The following is a 20,775-nucleotide window of genomic DNA, read 5'->3' as shown; positions in this document are numbered from 1 at the left end:
GTCCATAGAATAATGTGGAAACAGGAGGAGTATATTTTTTACATACCTTTTTAATGACAACTTCAGACTGCCATTTGCCTGCGAAAATTGCTTATAGCTTACATGGCACATTCTACAGTCAGTTGCTATCCAATATCAGAAAGGGATTTGGGACAAGCATTAGAACACTTATTTACATAGGCAATGGCCCCATCCAAATGACACACTGCAGGTCATATTGGACCCTTCATTGCCCAATTTTACCTGGGTCAATTTCTAAGCTCCCTAGGCTTAATGCATGTTTTCAAAATCTTGTAGCTGAAGAAAATCAGTTTTGCGATGATGCTTTGTCTTGGTGATGTTGCATCTGTGGAATGATAATTTTATTTACATTGGCCATTTACTTATGCAATTGTTAAGAGTAAATTATCTGGAAAAATAAATAATACCGTCAGGACTTGACTGCTGAATATAATGTTTCTTGATCAAAATATTCATATACAGTGAGATGTATAAGGAATTTTGTATTTTGGTGACTCTTGGTATAATCGTCTTCTGAGCTAAGGAAGTAATCCTTTTATTTTTCTAACTAGAATGTGTTGTGGATTATTCACTTTTCAGATATCAGTCTTAGGAAAAATTGGTTGTGAGACAAACAATAGTTAACTTTTTTAGCTTTTAACTTTTTTTCAGCAAGTTTGCATTGTTCCTTAGTATTTTTGAATTACAATTGTTCAGAATTAAAAATGTGTTTTTCAGTTTGTGCCTTTCCGGGACTATGTTGATAGAACTGGAAACCATGTGCTGAGCATGGCTCGACTTGCAAAGGATGTCTTAGCTGAGATTCCAGAACAGTTTCTCTCGTATATGAAATCAAGAGGAATTAAGCCTTCTCCTGCTCCACCCCCATATACTCCTCCAGGTTACGCATTGCAGACACAGCTTTAACAGAGGGTGATTCCAACATTCCCAGTTATCACTGTTGATCTGAACCATTTTGAGTGGCCGAGTCAGCTGTTTTTATCAGATTGCACGGCAAAGACTTATGGATGTTGTCAGCTCAGGAAGATTCCAAGAGTTTCGGCTGGGGTTCAAATTACATGGTGTCAAGCATATTGTTCGTCAGGCAAATACTGGAGAGAGGCTGCATGAAGAAAATAACTGATGCTTTTAAGGGGAAGAGAAGGTCCTTGCCCTCATAGCTGAAACATCTCCTTTGGAACAGTGGAAATTGTGGACTTTTCTGAAGAAAAATTATGTTTTTTTTTAAATAGTTATGACAGGGGAATGATGAAAGTTTAAAAATTAATTGGAATTGAAGTCCTTAGCTATTATAAATAATTGAGAATGTGCAGTTCTTTTCCTTTGAATGTTTACATGTTAATTCTTTTTACAACTGAATCATTTTTATAAGCATATACTTCCTGTAAACAGTTTTAAATATTGAAATAATTGTGATTTGCTAGTTTGTTGCACCTCTGTTTGTTGATGATTAACTCATATGGAGGGGCCTGTTCCAGTACACCAGTGATTCTCAAACTCTGGGGTGCATGATCTGGTCAGGAGGGATTTGGAAATGGACCTGACTCCTGATCCACCACTGCTTCCTGATGATCACTACCTGACACTTCCAATTGCAACTCAAATCTGTGATCATCTCCCAACCAACTCTCAATTGGTCATCCTTTTCATTCCCTCACCACTTGAGCGACAGTGCAAATGCTTCAGCCTGAAAAAAGTAGAAGTGGGAAAAGGAAGAAAAACAGAAATGACTTGGAAATGAGAAGAATGTTGACAATATAGGCTTTTCTTTGAACTGTTTGATTGAAAAAGGCCTGGAAAAGTTTGAGAACCACTGCACTGCACCATGCCAATAGTGTGCAAGCCTGTATCTATCAGGTGAATGTGCCAGAAAAGTAACTGCACAGACATGTGATCTTGTGCTCATTTTCTGTTTATTAAGCTCTCCATTAATTTGTAATATGCTTGTTCAAATCTTACAGCACGTGCCCCTAGCTGCATGTACAGTTTTTGGAAGAGAAATGCACTCTTTTGTGAGTAGTGTGCTAGATTAAATTCAGTACAAAATGGCCTTAAATTCTCAGCAAATACTACGATGACTTTTTTGCATTATGCCTTTCGATATTGAAAAATGTGACATGTTTTTGAAACCTTTTTTGTGCCAACACGGTAGTTGCTTTTTAATTTCCCGCCGGAGTGGAAACTTATTGCTTAATTTATTTACTATTCTGCATTTGTATGGAAATTTTGAACATTATAGTTTCAATAACAAACAAAATACATAGGGTGGATTTGCAGGGCGATGACAGAATAAAAGTGACAAAAACTTGTTCTGTAACTGTAAATCGCTTACTAGAAAAATCTTTTTTAAAATGGAATAACTAAATTTCTTAATATATATGTACATCAGAATACAGGCAAACAGAAAACTTAACATGTTTAGTACCAAAAAAATCCAAATTACTTTGAAAAATAAGAAACAAGATGAAAATTGTGTTCTCATAACGATTAAATGTTTGTTGGATTTTGTACTCTTCACACTGTCACTAAATTACATTTGTGCCACCTGCAGTGAGCCAAATCCTTTTTTGTAATGATAAAAAAAATTATAATTTTTTTTTTAAATTTGTTTTAGCTGTGATACATATCTTTTATGCTCAACTTCACTGGGGAAGGTGGGACCAAGTACACTTCGCTACTTTAAGCATTCATAAAAGTTGAATTGCTTTGTGACACTTTTCATGCTGGTGCAATATTGACAGCTTTAAAGGTGCACTAGTTAGTGGCACTATATCACTAGGCAGTACATTTTGCCAACAAAGGGAAAATTATAGCAAGAAATAAGTATTACATTCTCCCCTCCTTCCCCCCTTAAAAAAATGCAAAAATACAGGGAATCGAAACCTCATGGTTCGCTGGCTGTCAAACCTACCTGTGTAAGGTCAACACTCTACATAATGATAGGTAGCCCTGTCACCTTACTGCAGAGGTATACTTGTAGGGTAATACAATATACATTTGAAAATAAAATGCAACATTTCTACTATTCATATCAAGCCAGCTCTGATGCTAATGTGAAAATGGGTCCACTAATTTGGTTGGGATTATGTTACTTGGCTTTGTGTTACTACAAGTATTTTTGTTTACAAATTTTAGCTTCATTTTATCCTTCATAATCATAAATATTTGTAATCAAATAGGATTTCAGTAATAGTTCTGAAATTAACAATTATGTTTATCTTTATATATATGTTTCTAAAAATTACTATTTGAAAAGTTTTAAGAAGTTACAGTGTATTATTGACAGTGGCTAGTTTATGTTAAAGAGGCATGTACCAATTCAAATCTTGTATTTAATACAGTTTGGGTAGTCTTGTTGAATAGTGATTTTCAGAATCTATTGTGCTCTGAATGTTTAACACCAAATATATGCTGTATACTTTTTACACACTATCGTACAGACTGTTTTCATGAAATCTTATATTGTCTATCTACAGAAGTATTACATACTATTATTTTAACACTGAGTAAAAAAATTAAATTAAATATAATTGATATCTACTTTTTACATTATTAGACATAGACAGTCCATTGGCACAAAAGGATTTGTACATTGGTTCTCTTAATGAATGCTAAGGCACAATAATCATGCAAGCCTTTCTTTTACATCTTGCTCTCTTAGAATCTTAAGTGACAAAATACAATCAAACAGCATACCCTAGGATCATCTCAAATACGTGAGGAATAAATGACACAATTTCATTCTATATCTAATAAATAATACAGATAATGGGATGATTGTTAAACACTGAAATTATATTTCAATGGTTGCCAAATTCTTATGTTGCTAACATATTTAGTTGCACTTAGAGGCTTATGAAGTCGTGATCTATACAAGTCCCCATAACAGCACAACTATCGCAGTGTAGCCATGACATTTGTGGTTTCGAATATTTTCAATTATGGTTCAAGATATCTTGCAAGACTTTTGGTTGTTACCAAACACAAAATTCTGGAAATATTTGGCAGACAGCATTTGGAGAGAGAAAGAAAGATAACATTCAGGTTGATGATCAATTTCTAAAGCGAGTTAATGTAAAGATTATCAATCCAAAATATTAATATTTTTCTCTCTTTCCACAGATGCTGTTTTTATTTCAAATTTCCAGTTTCTGCAGTATTTTGCTTTTGTATTGGGCATTGCCAGTTTTCTTTTAAATAAGCAGAATATAATTTATCTAGAACAAAAACACAAATACCTGGAAAAACTCAGCAGGTCTGGCAGCATCTGTGGAGAGGAGCACAGTTAACGTTTCGAGTCCGCATGACTCTTCAACAGAACTAAGGAAAAATAGAAAAAGGGATAAAATGTAAACTGGTTAAGGGGGGTGGGGGTGGGACAAGAAGAGCTGGATAGAGGGCCAGTGATAGGTGGAGATAACCAAAAGATGTCACAGACAAAAGGACAAAGAGGTGTTGAAAGTGGTGATATTATCTAAAGGAATGTGCTATTTAAGGGTAGAAAGTAGGACGAGGAAGGTACAAATAGCCCTAGTGGGGGTGGGGTGGGGTGAAGAAATTGAAAAAGGCTAAAAGGTAGAGATAAAACAATGGATGGAAATACATTTAAAAATAATGGAAATAGTTGAGAAAAGAAAAATCTATATAAATTATTGGAAAAAACAAAAAGGAGGGGGAAAATCGGAAAGTGGGTGGGGATGGAGGAAAGAGTTCATGATCTAAAATTGTTGAACTCAATATTCAGTCCGGAAGGCTGTAAAGTGTCTAGTCGGAAGATGAGGTGCTGTTCCTCCAGTTTGCGCTGAACTTCACTGGAACAATGCAGCAAGCCAAGGATGGACATGTGGGCAGGAGAGCAGGGTGGAGTGTTGAAATGGCAAGTGACAGGGAGGTTTGGGAAATGCTTGCGGACAGACCGAAGGTTTTCTGCAAAGCAGTCACCCAGTCTGCGTTTGGTCTCTCCAATGTAGAGGCAACCGCATTGGGAGCAACGAATGCAGTAGACTAAGTTGAGGGAAGTGCAAGTGAAATGCTGCTTCACTTGAAAGGAGTGTTTGGGCCCTTGGACGGTGAGGAGAGGGGAAGTGAAGGGGCAGGTGTTGCATCTTCTGCGGTTACATGGGAAGGTGCCGTGGGAGGGGGTTGAGGTGTAGGGGGTGATGGAGGAGTGGACCAGGGAGTCACGAAGGGAACGATCCCTATGGAATGCCACAAAGGGGAGGGGGTGAAGGGAAGATGTGTTTGGTGGTGGCATCATGCTGGAGTTGGCCGAAATGCCGGAGGATGATCCTTTGAATGCGGAGGCTGGTGGGGTGATAAGTGAGGGCAAGGGGGACCCTATCATGTTATAATTTATCTAGGCCCACTGAGAAATGTGCTTTCTTGTCACATTGAATCTGGTTTTTTAGAATTGAGTTTGCATTCATGCCGTGGAATCCAACAAATGAACCTGATTGCAGAATTGTGCACGCTAATTCAGAGCTTATGTGTGCTATGGATGTCATCACGGGAGATGGCCCAATTAAAATGAATGGAAAAATTACAATCATAAAATTAATGCATTTCATTTTTTGTTGGATGTGGACTTTGTATTCTCCCCTTTTTATTCTTTTTTATGGGGTGTGGGCATTGCTGACAAGGCCAGCATTTGTTGCCTTTCCCCAATTTCCCTTGAACTGACCTTGCTAGACCATTACAGAGGGCAGTTAAGAATAAACCACATTGCTGTGTGGTCTGGAGTCACATGTAGGCCAGACCAGCAGATTTCCTTTCCTAAAGAACCAGGTGGATTTTTATGACAGTTGATAGTTTAATGGTTATCATTACTGATGACTAGCTTTATATTCCAGATTTATTAATGGAATTTAAATGCTACTAGCTGCCATGGTGGTTTTGAACCCGTGTCCCCAGAGCATTAACCTGGGTCTCTGGATTACTAGTCCAGCGATATTACCACTACATCACTGTCTCCCCCTGTTAATATATATGAGATCATCAAACTTACAATTGCTGTGAGAGAGGCAAATGTTTCTCTTTTTCACCCAAACAAATGTTGAGTACATTTTATAGAACAAAGTACCCCCTGCCAAATGTAACACATTGCCTCTTATGCAGCCATAATGATGTACCAGATTGCCCTTTCTTGACTCTGCTATAAATTCTGCTTGTCAAACTAAGGTTAATGTAGCTGACTATTACCAGCATCTAAGATTGCCAGTTTCAATTCCAGCCACAACGCCATAATAGATATTAAGATAATAAATCAAGATAACAAAAAGTTATAGTTCATTTTGCTAACCCCTCCAGAATTGTATTAACATTATCCATTACCAACGATGTGCAATGTGCCCAAAGAATAAACCCATTTCCATTAATTTCGAAATAAATGTTTTTCATTAATAGTTCTTTCCGACAACAGTTCTTAAAAAAAAATACAATAAGACTTTGCTGGTCTTTTTCCAACTTTTTCGGGGGGAAAAAGTGAAAAAGGGTAAGCAAGTCACTGAAATGAAGACATCTACCAATACGTCGGTTACCTCCTGTCACAGCTGTGGAAGTAGGAAATTCTATCATGGATTCAATTATTTATTGTAGTTGCCTTGTGTCACAAAGTGTCTGCCACTTGGAAAATCCGAGTTAAATTATTTTGAAGATAGCACAAAACTGATTTTAGCCAAATGGGAGAAGAGCTTGCTCAACTGCACCAATGTGTGATTTTTCCCCTTAAACTTAAACTCCTTCATATTGCTGCCCTAAATTAGTATTGCAACCATGTTGGGAAAATATCAGTGAAAAATTTGTTTTTGTTAATGTGCCATTAATAACTGCCACTTCGGCGACAAGGGTTTAGATTGGATATGTTATCAATTTTCGTAAGGGATTGTTTTTTCCCTCTATCCTCAGTTCTAGGATGAAGTTTAATAATTTCTAGAAGCAGAGATATAATTATGTAATGGATAACATCATCCTGCATATCTTTAATTTCAAATTTAATAAAATATCATGCACAGTATTTTACCAAACAACACTGCCTCTTAAATCAGCTATCCTTGTACGTGTACTATAAGTCCCTCATCTGATCACCATAAAATTATGCTTTGAAACACATTATTACTTTCTCACAGCAGATATAGTCACATAGAATATTTATAAGCCAATTTTACATTTATCATTTTAACCCAAGCCTTGCCTAACTGCTCTATTTATATGGTATGTTATGATTTGGAGTGAAAATTATATTCTTTACTAGATTAACTTTAGAATTTCTGAGAATCCAAATATAATTGTGATAAATCACACAGAGAATAGACAACATACTTGCAAAACAGTATATTTAGGGGTTTAATTCCTTCTGGGCTTGCAATGCTTAACACTTCAGTGTAAAACCCTTAACACCTGTTAACTGATTTAAGCAGTACAATAAAAGAGGAAATTAAACCCCTTAAAGTTTGAATGTTATTGGGAATGACTGGTTAACTGTTTTGATAACTGTCATTTTTATTAAATTCACAAAAGCTGGTCTATAGTCTGTTGTTTGTGTTTATTACTTTGTAGTTTTCAACCTTTCATCTTTTGAAAAGTAAAATTGATAATGTTATAATTTTTAAAGCAATAGGTTATTTTCATTGCATTATTACCTTGGTTATCCAATCCTTAAAGCCTCTTCCACACTGTTTCAGTAAATCAGTTTACATGTCAAGTCAAAACCACACTTGTGACTTTAATTTATTTTTATTTATAGGCACACAACTATTCCTAACTCTCATGCCAGCTTGCTGAAGTTTGAATGACTAGTTCTCAGTAATAACTCCACAACTGCAGTGCTTGGGATCACAGTAATAATAGTGGGAACGTAGGACATTTTAAGGACAGGAAAAAGCCAATGGCCCTGAACACTTAAGGATTAGAAATCGGGAGCCTGCCCACCTTATTTAAATTGAATTAAGCTGCTTTATTAAGCTTGTTAAAGTGGAAATTGACTAAGATATAATTGCTGAGAGCAATAAAATGCTTAGGGAGTGTGAATCACACCAGGTGGGGATCTCTATTTTGCAGCGAAAGATTGTAAGGGTGAGTTGAAAGTTACCAGCTGGGTCCTTAATTTGAGCTCAGCAGTTCAGGCTGCTGTGAATGCTGTTAGCATTTGCTATTAGAAGCTGCCTTTCTAGGGGATACCTTTGCTGTCCTGATCTCAGGACAGCTTGCTGCCGACACCGTTTGTGGAGACCTCAGTGGCAATATTCAGCCTGCTGCTCACCACTGCTTTAAGATCCTTACAGATACAATGTTCCAAAGGGCACATCATACATTGCGTTTTCAATGGACTACCACAGTCAACTTGAATGAGCCAGAGGCTTTGTGGCGATCACAGGGAGCAATGAACTGCACTCACATCACCACAAAGGCTCCAGCAGGCCAGCCCTGTACATTCATTAACAGGAAGCGCTATCGCTCCTTAAATCTCCACTTGGTATATGAGCACAACTGAATAATTATGCAAGTCCTGCATTCTCTGGAACTCTCAGGTGCCAGATATGTTCAATGCACTTGATGCCCTGGTGGTTGGCTTCTGGGTGACCAAAGTTACCCTTTGAAGAGCTGGCTCATGATATCAGTGAGGGCCCCTAGAACGGACATGGAGAGAAGCTATAATAACAGCCACAGTACCACCAGGGCCATCGTTGAGGAGACAATTGGGCTGCTAAAGGTGAGGCTTCAATCCTTGGATAGATCCGGAGAAGCATTGCAGTATGCACCATCCAGAGTTTCACTGGTGGTTGTTGGGTGCTGCACTCTGTGTAACCTTGCCATTCAGAGAGTGCCCTGGAGGAAGAGGTGACACAAGATACCAGGCATTCATCAAAGCGTTAGGCTGCTGAGGAGGTGAGGAAAACCCACCCCCCGATGGAGAGGTGCAAGGTCCTGCAGGGAACTCGTGGATGTCCGTGACACATGGGAAGCCTTAAGGCAGACGTTGCAGTTTGTCAGGCATTCTTGGCCTCTGAGATACGTGTACTGCTTGTGTCTCAACTTCATCCCATCTATACTGCTATCTCACTGAGAAAGGCCTGATAGCACACTCACCTTCTCAATATTTCAGGCATTGTTGTATCTCAGACAAAGTTCACTTCTGACAATTCAGGGATCCAGGCATTTTATAAAGTGCTTACAGATAAACTCAACCTTTGCATGAGGGTTAATACACTGAAGGCTTATAACAAATGGGCAACAGAACACCTAGAAAAAGCACCATGTGACCCTTTTGTGATGAGTGTGGAGTTTTCTTCACTCTTATCCATGTGCTCTGGCGCAACGGTCCCCTCTCGCTTGCTGCTGCACTAGAGAGGGGCTGCTGACCTGATTGTCCCCTTGCCCTGACCAACTTTGGCATGCATCCTCTGTGCAGCTGAGGCCTTGAGGGCCCTATCACATTAGAAGACCCTTGCTGAGTCACAGGAGGAACTTCAATCACCGTGGCAATAAAGGACTGTGCCAATGGTGGAAGGGCAGATGAGAGGCTTCCCCCATTAGAAGTGCCCTGAGAGGTGCTTCCAGGTTGCGGCAGCAGCTGCTGCTCATCCTCCGCCACGAGGACTGATTGGTCCTCCCTGCCTTCCTGTGAGGTCCCAGGAGATGGCTCAGTCTCCAGGCTCCCAGTCTCCCTGTCCCCCTGGCTCTGAGCTACTGAGCTCAGAGCCAGGGCAATAGCATGCAGGTCAGAGCACATACCCATGATTGCTTGTGCAATCTGGCAGGATTGCCCCTCCAGGGCATTTGCCAGTCTGTCCATGGAGAAAGCTTGGTGCTCTGAGGATAGGGTGATCGCAGTGCACATGGCCAGGATGGACACCTCCACAGTCCGGGCCAGAGCAAGTAACCTTTCTGTTAAACCCACCAAATTTCCACATAGCTTGCGCTGGACCTCCAGCATCTGCCGCTTCACAATGACTCCAGCGGCTCATCATCAGACTCGGTCTCCGGATCACCTCAACACTCTGCCAGTGGTCTGAGTCCTGCTCCAGCACACTCTCCAGCAGCTGCATGTGTGAATTTGAAGTTCCCTCACCCAGTTGCGCTTGCCCTCATCCCACTGCGCTAATCCCTGTCAAGTTGCCAGTATCTGGACTGGTGCTTGGTGCAGGTAGAGGGTGTGAATGTGCACCATCCGAGGCTTCTTCCTCCTCCAGTGTCTGTCCTTCAGGGCTGGCAGTCATGGCAGGTGAAGGTTCACCTGCGCAGGACACAGAGAAGAAAGAGCGTTAATTGGCCTTTCACAGTCTTCATGGGATGTGCAAGTACACAAGATTCAACACCAATAGCAATATATGGATTATGAGATATGGCACCTTGCAAACATTGAACCACTTATAACAAACTCACAAGGTTTCTTCCAGGAAGCTTCCCGGCCTTTGAACACATTAGCCACACATGTAGGATTCATGTCACCAAGCCAGGCCTCAGTTACCCTCTCCCCATCCCTCTCTCATTCTCTGTGCCCCAGATCTGCTTCCAGCCCCTTGCAATCTCCTCAACCTGAGGCCTTCCTCCAGCCTTGCCTCTGTCGATGGAGCGGGTCCATTCCGTGGATGACAACAACAGAACCTTCCTCCCGCAGTGGCATGAGGATTGCCCGATCGGGCACTCCATCTCCAATCCTGTTTCTCTCATGGGCATTGTGGGTCCGCTTTTCCTGAAACTGGTATGACATTGCACTGATGTTTATTCTCGGGTGCCTTAATTTCAACACACTTCCAAGCTCTGTGAGGAATACATTGTCTGCACAATGATTAGCAGTCAATATGCTGTGTACCTTTCTCAAGTCTAAGACCAATGCCGCCTTGCCCCTAGAACCACAACAACACTACAGATCAGGCATCGTGGTCACAAGCAGTAACGTTGGTGCATAATGCGGCCTTGGACTTGAGGTATTATCAAGCCTTGAATGTTATCCAGCCTTGCCTACACCTTCTGTGTACCCTAATACACAGAGTGAGGACGTACTCACCCTTGTGGATTTCAAAAGGTCATTTAGCCTCTTTCTGCATTGCCTCCAGCTTTGAGGCTGCACACCAAGGTGCTGACCTCAGGGACCACCTCCACCCAGGCAGGTTGGGTGATTGAGGCAGGTCTCCTCTTCCTGTCAGCTGGCATCAGGGCCTCACACCTGGTGCACACAGCCTAGAGGAGGGTGCAGAGGGAATCATAATTGAAATGCAGAATGGTTCGGGACCTTCTTCCCTCACTGCCTTTGGCCATCAGTGGATGAAAGCATACTAAAACTAAACAAAAACAGAATTACCTGGAAAAACTCAGCAGGTCTGGCAGCATCGGCGGAGAAGAAAAGAGTTGACGTTTCGAGTCCTCATGACCCTTCGACAGAACTTGAGTTCGAGTCCAGGAAAGAGCTGAAATATAAGCTGGTTTAAGGTCTGTGTGTGGGGGGCGGAGAGATAGAGAGACAGAGAGGTGGAGGGGGTTGGTACAACCACACCAACCCCCTCCACCTCTCTGTCTCTCTATCTCTCCGCCCCCCACACACAGACCTTAAACCAGCTTATATTTCAGCTCTTTCCTGGACTCGAACTCAAGTTCTGTCGAAGGGTCATGAGGACTCGAAACGTCAACTCTTTTCTTCTCCGCCGATGCTGCCAGACCTGCTGAGTTTTTCCAGGTAATTCTGTTTTTGTTTTGGATTTCCAGCATCCGCAGTTTTTTTGTTTTTTTTTTTAAAACTAAACAGCTGCTCAATATTCAGATCGTAATATTGGGCTGCATCTTCCGGTTGGCAAGCAAGGGACTGGACCCGCTCACCGAGGCATAAAATGACGTGGGTGCCGTCGGGCGGGCGTCAGTGGCCACTTAAGACCATTAATAAAGTAATTAAAGTAATCAATGGACCTGTCAGTCCAACCTTAAGGTTGGTGGGCAGGCCGGGAGCCCAGGCGGGCTTCTGAGAAAACATGAAACCTCATCCACAGGCAGGATGAGGTTTCATGAGAGTATTAAAATGAATGTCTGCAAATGATTGTAATATTCATTGATTGTATTGATGCACCTTGTGATACATGTTGTAAAAGTTGAACTTGACTGTACTTTTGTGATGGTGATTTTGAAATGGTTTGGAATGTTCTTGAAAATATTTTATGAGTAAAGTATATTTTTGAAAAAAAAATTAAAATTTGTATGCAATGCCTAAATAAAAGAAATTGACATGTCCCAGCTCACGTGACAGTGGCACCTGAGAGGACGTTTCAGTAACTTTTTGTCTCATCTTTATTGAAACCTGAGCCGACCTCCCTGAGGCAGCACTTTGCCTCAGGGGGTTCTGTGCGCTCATTCATGCTCGTGCACGAAAGAGCGGACTCCCGGCTCAGGGAATCCTCCCCTGCCCGCACAGGGAACGCATAGCGCTTCCTGGCGGACGTCACGCTGGGCGGGCCTTAATTGGCCTGCCCACATAAATGGTGGCACACCCCTGACCAAGGGTGCCAATTGGGAATGCGCCTGCTTGCTCCCGCTCCTGCACAATCCCCCCGATGGGGGGGAAGAGCCTGTCCATTATGTAGATGATCAGAATTCACGCCATTGTGTTCACTGGCAAAAACACTTAATTCTAAGCCTCTGCAGATTTCAAAACATTTTTCGGCATAATAACATTTACCCCAGATGATTGCCTGACAATCATGCTGAAAACATTCTGGCTTTGAACTTCAGTAAATCGCTGGGTCACCTGACACTGCCCTGTGTCAGGTGCCATTTTAAAAGAGAGTGACATCCTTCCGTGTCATGGCCTTCGATTTTGGCAGCCAGACATCCCACCCTCCATCTCTGGTTGGGCAGGGGAGCGACAATCCAACTATGTCGTGGGCTGAAAACCCAACCTGTGGCCTTTAAGTGGATTATTGCCATTTTATATGGCATGCTACAACAGCGGTGGCAAGAATCAGCAATCCACCCACTTCTGGGTGCCAGTCCCACCCACAGAAACACAGCACATTATTCAGCCCTTGGTGTGAGCACAAACCTTAAGTTTGTACAGATCTTCTGTAGCAGATTGTGTCATGAGCACTAAAGTATTTCTAACATAAAATTAAGCTTCATCCCTTATTGAACTGGAGTAGCAGAACTTAAATGATTTGAAAACAATTTCTTTGGGTGAGCAAAGAATCAATCTCATATTGAAACACACAAAGTTTACAATGTGCTTGTCCTTTTAAAGACTACAAACTCAAGGAAGTTATGTAAGCTTTTGTAAATCATTGGATTGGCCTCAGCTGCGCTATCCAATTTGGGGCACCACACTTTAGGAAGGATGTTGAGGTGTTGGAGAGATTGCAGGGGAGATTTCCTAGAATGATAACAGGGGTGAGAGACTTCAGCTCTGTGGAGAGACTAGGTAAACTATTCTCCCTGTCCAATGAAGATTAAGGAAAGATTTAATAGAGGTATTCAAAAATATGAAGCATCTTGGTGGAATGGATAGAGGGAAATTGGGTCCACTGGCAAGAGGTCTATAACTAGAGAATACAGATTTAAGGTAATTGGCAAAAGAATTAAAGGGAAGTGAAGAGACTTTTTATAGAGCAAGTTATCAGCCTCTGGAATGTACTGGCCTCTGGAATGTGCTGCCTGAAAAGCCGATGGAAGCAGATTTAATAGTAACTTTCAAAAGCGAACTGGGTCCATACCGGAAAAGGAGAAATTCATAAGGGCTATGGGGAAAAGGATATGGGAATTGAACAAATTAGATAGCACTTCTAAAGCACTGGAGCAGGTACAATGGGCCAAATGTCCTCTATTTGGTGCTGTATGCTTCTATGTATCTCCGCTGAGGATTGACTTATTAGGCTGACCTCTCATGATATGACACAAACAGCAGTCAGAAGATTATGACTCTTCTAAGAAAACTGGGCTTCTTTGTAAACTAAGAAAAGTTCTAGTTAATCCAGTTCAGGAACAGCATGGATCCCCAATTCCAAACATCTCTGGATTGTTATCCTACTACCACTAGATTGTTTCATAAGCACAGAACATGAGCATTCCCACATTCAAACAAGATTTAGGATTTCAATGGGTTGTATGTATGGATCCTGATATTGATCCATTATACTGAATGTGAAATTTTTCTTGAACTAATAAACTAAATCTTATTGCAAAAGTTACCATCGTTACAGAGTGAAGAGACCAAATATAAGGTGGCTGGAATTTTAAAATATTGGTCTGAAGGGGCAAATAAGTAAATTGTAATTACTAAGACAGTTTCTATCTCTTACCCTAGCAACAGTAGTTTTCCACAGAGTGAAGTGCCCACTGCAGTGGGCATAGTCATCAGGCTCAATCACAAGTCTTTTGGGCACATAAACAGAAGGTTTGAACAGACTAATATGTTTGGAGCACAGGATCATAATTGTTACATTCCATCCATTTGAGCTTGTGCTTTCTAGCCACCTCTCATTTCTTACTTTACCTTGGTTGTTACCCTGGTTATTCTTCTGCTTTTAAGACTTCTTGTCTTATTTGACATTTGGACTGAGTAATCTTAAAACTTTGCCTAAAATGCCAAATGACTTTCATTGATGTAATGTTGGATCCAATGCCCTTGGTTTGCTGGGACTAAAGGATTCGGGTTGCACCTTGTTTTGGGGTGACTGAGTTGGTACCAGGATAGAGAAGATTTATAACCCGTTCTTAGAAGAAAGACATTCTGTTTATTTACAAAAGAAGCTCAGCAGCTACACTTGTGTGCTTACAACTCAAACCTCTGTCTTTCCTCTTCAGATTCTAACTCAAGACTATTCTACAGAGGGAGCCTGCACTACTCTGCTATTGGGTATCAAGATCATATGATCTTACATTACAACATTTGTCTTAAAGATATATTACACATAAGATTATTACATGCAAGAAAATAGCAGCATCAAAGATTTACTTGCTTGTATATGTTTCTCCTGTGGAAAGCAGCAAAATCAGAGGAAAAATCAACTGATAATTACTCTCCCAAAATTTGTCACAAAACTGCACTTGCACTTTTATTTAGAGCTCAATTCAAGTATCACTACTGAAACCTGTGTGTCTGTGAACAATGTATGATCATGACATGTCTATCATGTTTCTTACTGGTCCATGATAACATAGTCGTTTTTTTTTCTTCTATCAGCTCATCTGGATTTCCACCTAATTTATTACAGTTGCTGTCATTGAAAATGCTGCAGATAAAAGCAGTGGAGATAATATATCTTACCAAGACTGTACATGTCATCTTGACAGAATACAACAGCAGTGCTTGGAGCAGGATAGCCTCTTGCTCATAAAGTCAGTAGTGCTCAATCCCTATAGTTTATTCACAAGCAGCAGAACAGCTATTTATTTTCATGGGTTTTCCACAGATGAGTTATTAGTGTAACAAAGACTTCCTCTTGCTATTTAATGTGCCCATTTTTAAAATAAGCATGCCTTCTGACTCACTGTGAGTATAACCACAAGAGATTGACAGTACTGTAAAGTACTACATTAAGGTTGGCCTCTGGAAATCCTCAAATTTGAATTAAGGAACTGTCAAAACAAATTAAGGATGCTTTCTTGTGATCACTCATGGCAGTAGCACTTCAAGTACACTCCAGAGCTCTGACATCTCAGATCATTCTTCTAAATAAAACATGAGCCCACATTTTTCAGTTTAAATTCAACTCAAACAAGTTGATTAAATAACTAATACACTTCAGAACAGTAGGTTTCTAAAAAAATCAGAAGTTTTAAAATATTTTTTCACCAGTGACTACTAAAATGTAAAATGGGAAGTAGCTGATTTAATTATCATTTTTTGAAACAGAATTAAACACCACAACTAAATATCAAAAACAGCTAGTGATCATTCAGCCATATTAGTATAAAGGAGCTGCTTAGTTGAAGCACTTAACCTAACTTTGAAGTCTTGTATTTCAATCAAGTTTTCTTTCAGCCAGTGTGCACTACAGCAGTCCATAATTTAAGTAATTATAGATGTTCTGCATTATAATTTACTGAGAATGCGGTGCCGAGACCATTTGGAGCCCACTTCCCCTCATTATGTGGGTGGACATCCCATGCCAGTAGCTCTGAAGATCACAGTGAACCTAAGCTTCTATGCCTTAAACTTACATTTGCGAGTGCTACATCTTGGTGCAACCCTCTCTGCCCCTTCCCCCCACTCCCTTGCTGCCAGTGGCTTTGGAGACAGCTGCTGACTCTGCTGTTTTGTTGGCTTTGATGACCTTGATGGTACTCCTCTGGCCAATGGAGCCTGTGCTGACCCCACCTGGGAGGGAGCAGCCAATGCCAGGCCGACCTCTCCCCAGTCATCGCAACCTCATCAGATGCCATGGTCACTGGCAGAGAGGCGGAGGATCTGCTTCCGTCATCCAGAATGCCCTGAGAGGAGCCTGCAAAGATGACAAGTAGGTTGTGCACCAATGTGAGGTCGCTCTGGACCTCCCTGCTCTCCATTGATGGACGGGCACCTAGCTTGGATAATGGGTGCCTCATCCATCTCCCACACAGGCACCGACAACCTGAGGTCATTGCCGTGTGAGGGCTTGCAGGTCCGAGCACAAGCCCAGGAACCCATGATCCTGGCCCTGGAGCTGCCTCTTCATAAGATTCGCCACTCTCTCAATATAGGAGGCAGTGCGCTCAGCCATGGGGAGTCAAAACAGTGCTTATGCTCCACATGGACTCCTCCACTAACAGAGACCATGACATGCATATCCTCATGGATCTCCACCAGATCCTCCTGCACATCCCTCTGGACATCTAGCATCTGCCACCTAATGGATGACACCAGAGGCTTAGCATCTGCCTTCGACTCAGCAGTCATCTGACTGCGGGTGCCCTGACCACTCTCTGCCTCCGCTCACATCTCAAGAGAATATGAAGAGCCCTCACCAATGTGCACATTTACACCAGCAGATTAAGAATCACAAATGATCAATCAACAACAGGAGTACATGTATATAGCACTTTTTACATAATAAAACATCCCAAAGTGTTTAATTACAGTGTTATAAAATATATATTTGACACCAAACCACATTAGGAGATATTAGGACAACTGATCAAAAGCTTGGTCAAAGATATAAGTTTTAATAAGTGTTATAAAAGAGGAATGCACCTCCTGATCTCATTACAGCCTTGGTTCAAACATAGACAAAAGAGCTAAACTCCCGAGGTGCTGTGAGAGTGACTGCCCTTGACATCAAGGCAGCATTTGACTGAGTGTGGCATCAAGGGGTCCTAGCAAAAATAGAGTCAATGGGAATCAGGGGAAAACTCTCCACTGGTTGGAGTCATAGCTAGCACATAGGAGCACATAGGAAAATGGTTGTGTTTGTTGGAGGTCAATCATCTCAGTTCCAGGACATCACTGCAAGAGTTGCTTAGGGTTGTGTCCTAGGCCCAACCATCTTCAGCTGCTTCATCAATGACCTTCCTTCCATCATAAGGTCAAAAGTGGCAATACATGCTGACGATTGCACAATGTTCAGCACCATTCATGACTCCTCAGTTACTGAAGCAGTCCATATCCAAATGCAGCAAGACCTGGACAATATCCAGGCTTGGGCTGACAAGTTGCAAGTACCATTCGCAACACACAAGTGCCAGGCAATGAGCATCCCCAACAAGACAGAATCTAACCAATAGCCCTTGACTTTCAAGGGCATTACCATCACTGAATACCCCACTATCAACATCCTGGGGGTTACCATTGACCAGAAACTGAACTGGACTAGCCATATAAATACTGTTGCTACAAGGGCAGTTCAGAGGCTAGGAATCCTGCGATGAGTAACTCATGTCCTGACTCCCCAAAGCCTGTCCACCATCTGCAAGGCACAAGTTAGGAGTGTGATGGAATACTCCCCACTTGCCTGGATGAGTGCAGCTCCTACAACACTGAAGAAGCTGGACACTGTCCAGGACAAAGCAGTCCATTTGATTGGTACCGTATCCACAAACATTCACTCCCTCCACCACCGATGCACAGTAGCGGCATTGTGTACCATCTACAAGATGAACTGCAGGAATTCACCAAGGCTCCTTCCAATCCCACCACCACTACCATCTAGAAGGACAAGGGGAACAGATAGTTGGGAACACCACCATCTGGAAGTTCCCCTCCAAGTCACTCACCACCCTGACTTGGAAATATATCGCCGTTCCTTCACTGTCGCTGGGTCAAAATCCTTCAACTTCCTTCCTAACAGCACAGTGGGCGTACCTACAGCACATGGACTGCTACGGTTCAAGAAGGCAGCTCACCACCACCTTCTCAAGGGCAGCCAGGGATGGACAATGAATGCTGGCCAAGCCCACGTCCTGTGAATTCATAAAGAAAAAGAAAGAGCATTTCAGGACTTGGGGCTGAGGCAGCTGAAGGCATGGCAACCAGTGGTAGGGCAATGGAAATCAGGGGTGCACAAGATGTCCAAAACATTTATTATGAATATAGGATTTGAGTACCAGGTTTAGAAAATTAGAATTTGCATTATTTTGATCCCCATGGGGGAACAATAAACCAAAATAACCAAATATACCAAATGACTCTCAAATGAAGAAATTACCAACAAGATTTCACTTTTTATAACATTTACTTTAACATGAAATTAGAACAAACACAAACTAACCATGAATTATCAGGCAAATGATACTTCACATAAAAAGGTAAATTTCACTTTGAGTAGTTGATACAACAAAGAAATCCCTCACACGACCACAAGCACCCACATCACTTCCTGCAGACACATGGCACCACGTGCAGTTCCAAAGTTCTCAAACTTGATCTCTGGTATGTAGGATCCCTCACAGAATCACAGTATGGTTATAGTGCAGAAGAAGGCCATTCAGCCCATTATGTCTGCCTAGTTCACTTACTTTGCCATTTTCCTGCCTTCTCCCCGTAACCCTGCACATTGCTCCTTTTCAAATAATCATCTAATTCTCTCTTGAATGCCTCATTTGAACCGCCTCCACCATACTCTCATACAGTGCATTCCAGACTCTAACCACTCTCATTGTTCTCACTCAGTCGATTTGGCCTTCATGTCAGGTTCACAGACAGCTGTATTACATCCGAGATCCCCAGAGATAGTTATCACCCAAGCGGTAGACTCCTGCAGAATCTCCTTAGCTTGGCTTACGACAGTCTTGATAGCACTGCTTCCCCAGAGACTTTTTTAGCTGACTCCCTGACTCCTTTAATAAACCTTGTTAAACAGTCTGATTGGATCTGGCAAAACTGAAGAATAGCACTGGAATTGTCCAATTCACAATCCCTGATCTAAACCCGTCTTCAACTTTCTGATCCTGTTAACTGTATTACACATACAGTTCCTTGTAAGTATGCCTTTTCTGTCCTTCTCCAGCTGCAGCTTCTTTGTTTCTGGCCAAAAGACATCCATATCTTAACTTCCCACCTGTTGGTACTGCTTCTAGGTCAAGGGTTGCCTGGCCAACTGGACCAGTATTTCTTATTATCCAAGAAAATTACATTTGAAGCAAACTCTTAAAAATTCCTTAACAAACAGTCTTTAAAACAACTACAGTTTATGCAGATGTTTTAAAGAAATTATAATTTTTCCTCACTGTACTGTTCCTGGGTCAAAGATCATCACAGCATAAAAAAGTGGGAATTTATAACTATGGTGCTAATGGGGAATCTGAACAACCTCCTCCACTCATTAAACAATTGGTTTCTATTTTAATTATAATTATCTGCTGATGATTTATTTATCTTGCAATAATAAAATCTACAATTTTTATGATTTTACCCATTAAAAACCTGAGATTTTGTATCAAGTGAAATTTCAAATTATTAGCTAAGTTATTTTGCAATAAATGCTCGGCCACCAGTTAGAAATGGCTTTTCTTTTCAAATCTGCCTTATCTTTGTCTTTAATTCCTTTTGTCTTCCTAATGCATTAAGCATTACGCTGATGTTTGATAATTATACCCTCAATTAGAAATGACTGAATGTTCTGCTTTGCTTGTCATAAAATACAAATGAAACAGATGAGGAACTTAATTGGATAACAATTACTTGAAAGTTTACTTTCTCGCCACTTCCTTATTACAGACAACTCAACATTTTATGAGAACATTATACTTTTTTGCTGCCCTGGCATTTCTAGTTCCAAGTTTAGTTCGTTATCTGTTCAAATTAGCGTTGCTCAGCAACGGTTAATTTATTTTCTGCAATGAACCCATGTTAATTGCTCTTTAGTAATGCTGCAATTTGCATAATGCTGCAAAGGGGCAGTGATAAGTATCCTGTGTCTTCTTGATGTACAACTGAAAGAAGACTTGTCACAAACAAATAAAGAAGGAGAAATAGTATTGTGTTCTTACTTTAAATGTGTCTGTCACCAACATTGCTTTAAATAAAAGTTTTGCATTTAATGACTTCTGACCTGTCCATTGTGCAAAGAGTTGGATGTGGCCATAAGGGTACACAGCTTCCTTAGGGTCTCACGTCAAAAAGTTCACACTTTTTGGAAAGTACATGGACACTATGTTTCCCAGCCCTCATCCATGCACAACCTTCACTTTTATCAACTCAGCTGCCTCTGGTGTGGGGCACCCACAATTAATGCAGTGTAAGATCTATGAAAGCAAATATTTTTTTTATTCATTGACAGGATGTGGGCTTCGCTGGCTGGACCAGCATTTATTGCCCATCCCTTGTTGTCCTTGAGCTGCCTTCTTGAACCAATGCAGTCCATG

At 41.2% G+C, this 20,775-nt stretch overlaps 1 protein-coding gene across 4 annotated transcripts in view; it reads left to right on the top strand.

The window, feature by feature from the left end:
- Window positions 1-20,775, top strand: part of LOC121285733 (copine-8) — a 755,949-nt gene that overhangs the window by 394,447 nt on the left and 340,727 nt on the right. For 2 of the 4 annotated variants that reach the window (XM_041202465.1, XM_041202468.1), the window contains one exon: window positions 739-3,546. The exons of 1 other annotated variant lie outside the window; for it this stretch is intronic. In XM_041202465.1, coding sequence (XP_041058399.1) covers window positions 739-927 — 189 coding nt within the window. In that variant the 3' untranslated portion in view covers window positions 928-3,546. Of the gene's footprint in view, window positions 1-738; window positions 3,547-20,775 lie in introns of those variants that run through there. One more of the 4 variants, XM_041202467.1, reaches the window with a different exon arrangement.

This window comes from Carcharodon carcharias, chromosome 13 (genome assembly GCF_017639515.1).
Source record: "Carcharodon carcharias isolate sCarCar2 chromosome 13, sCarCar2.pri, whole genome shotgun sequence".
In the NCBI taxonomy this organism is placed as follows: Eukaryota; Metazoa; Chordata; class Chondrichthyes; order Lamniformes; family Lamnidae; genus Carcharodon; species Carcharodon carcharias.
Note: the sequence above shows the minus strand (reverse complement) of the source record. Positions and strands in the feature narration are given on the sequence as shown.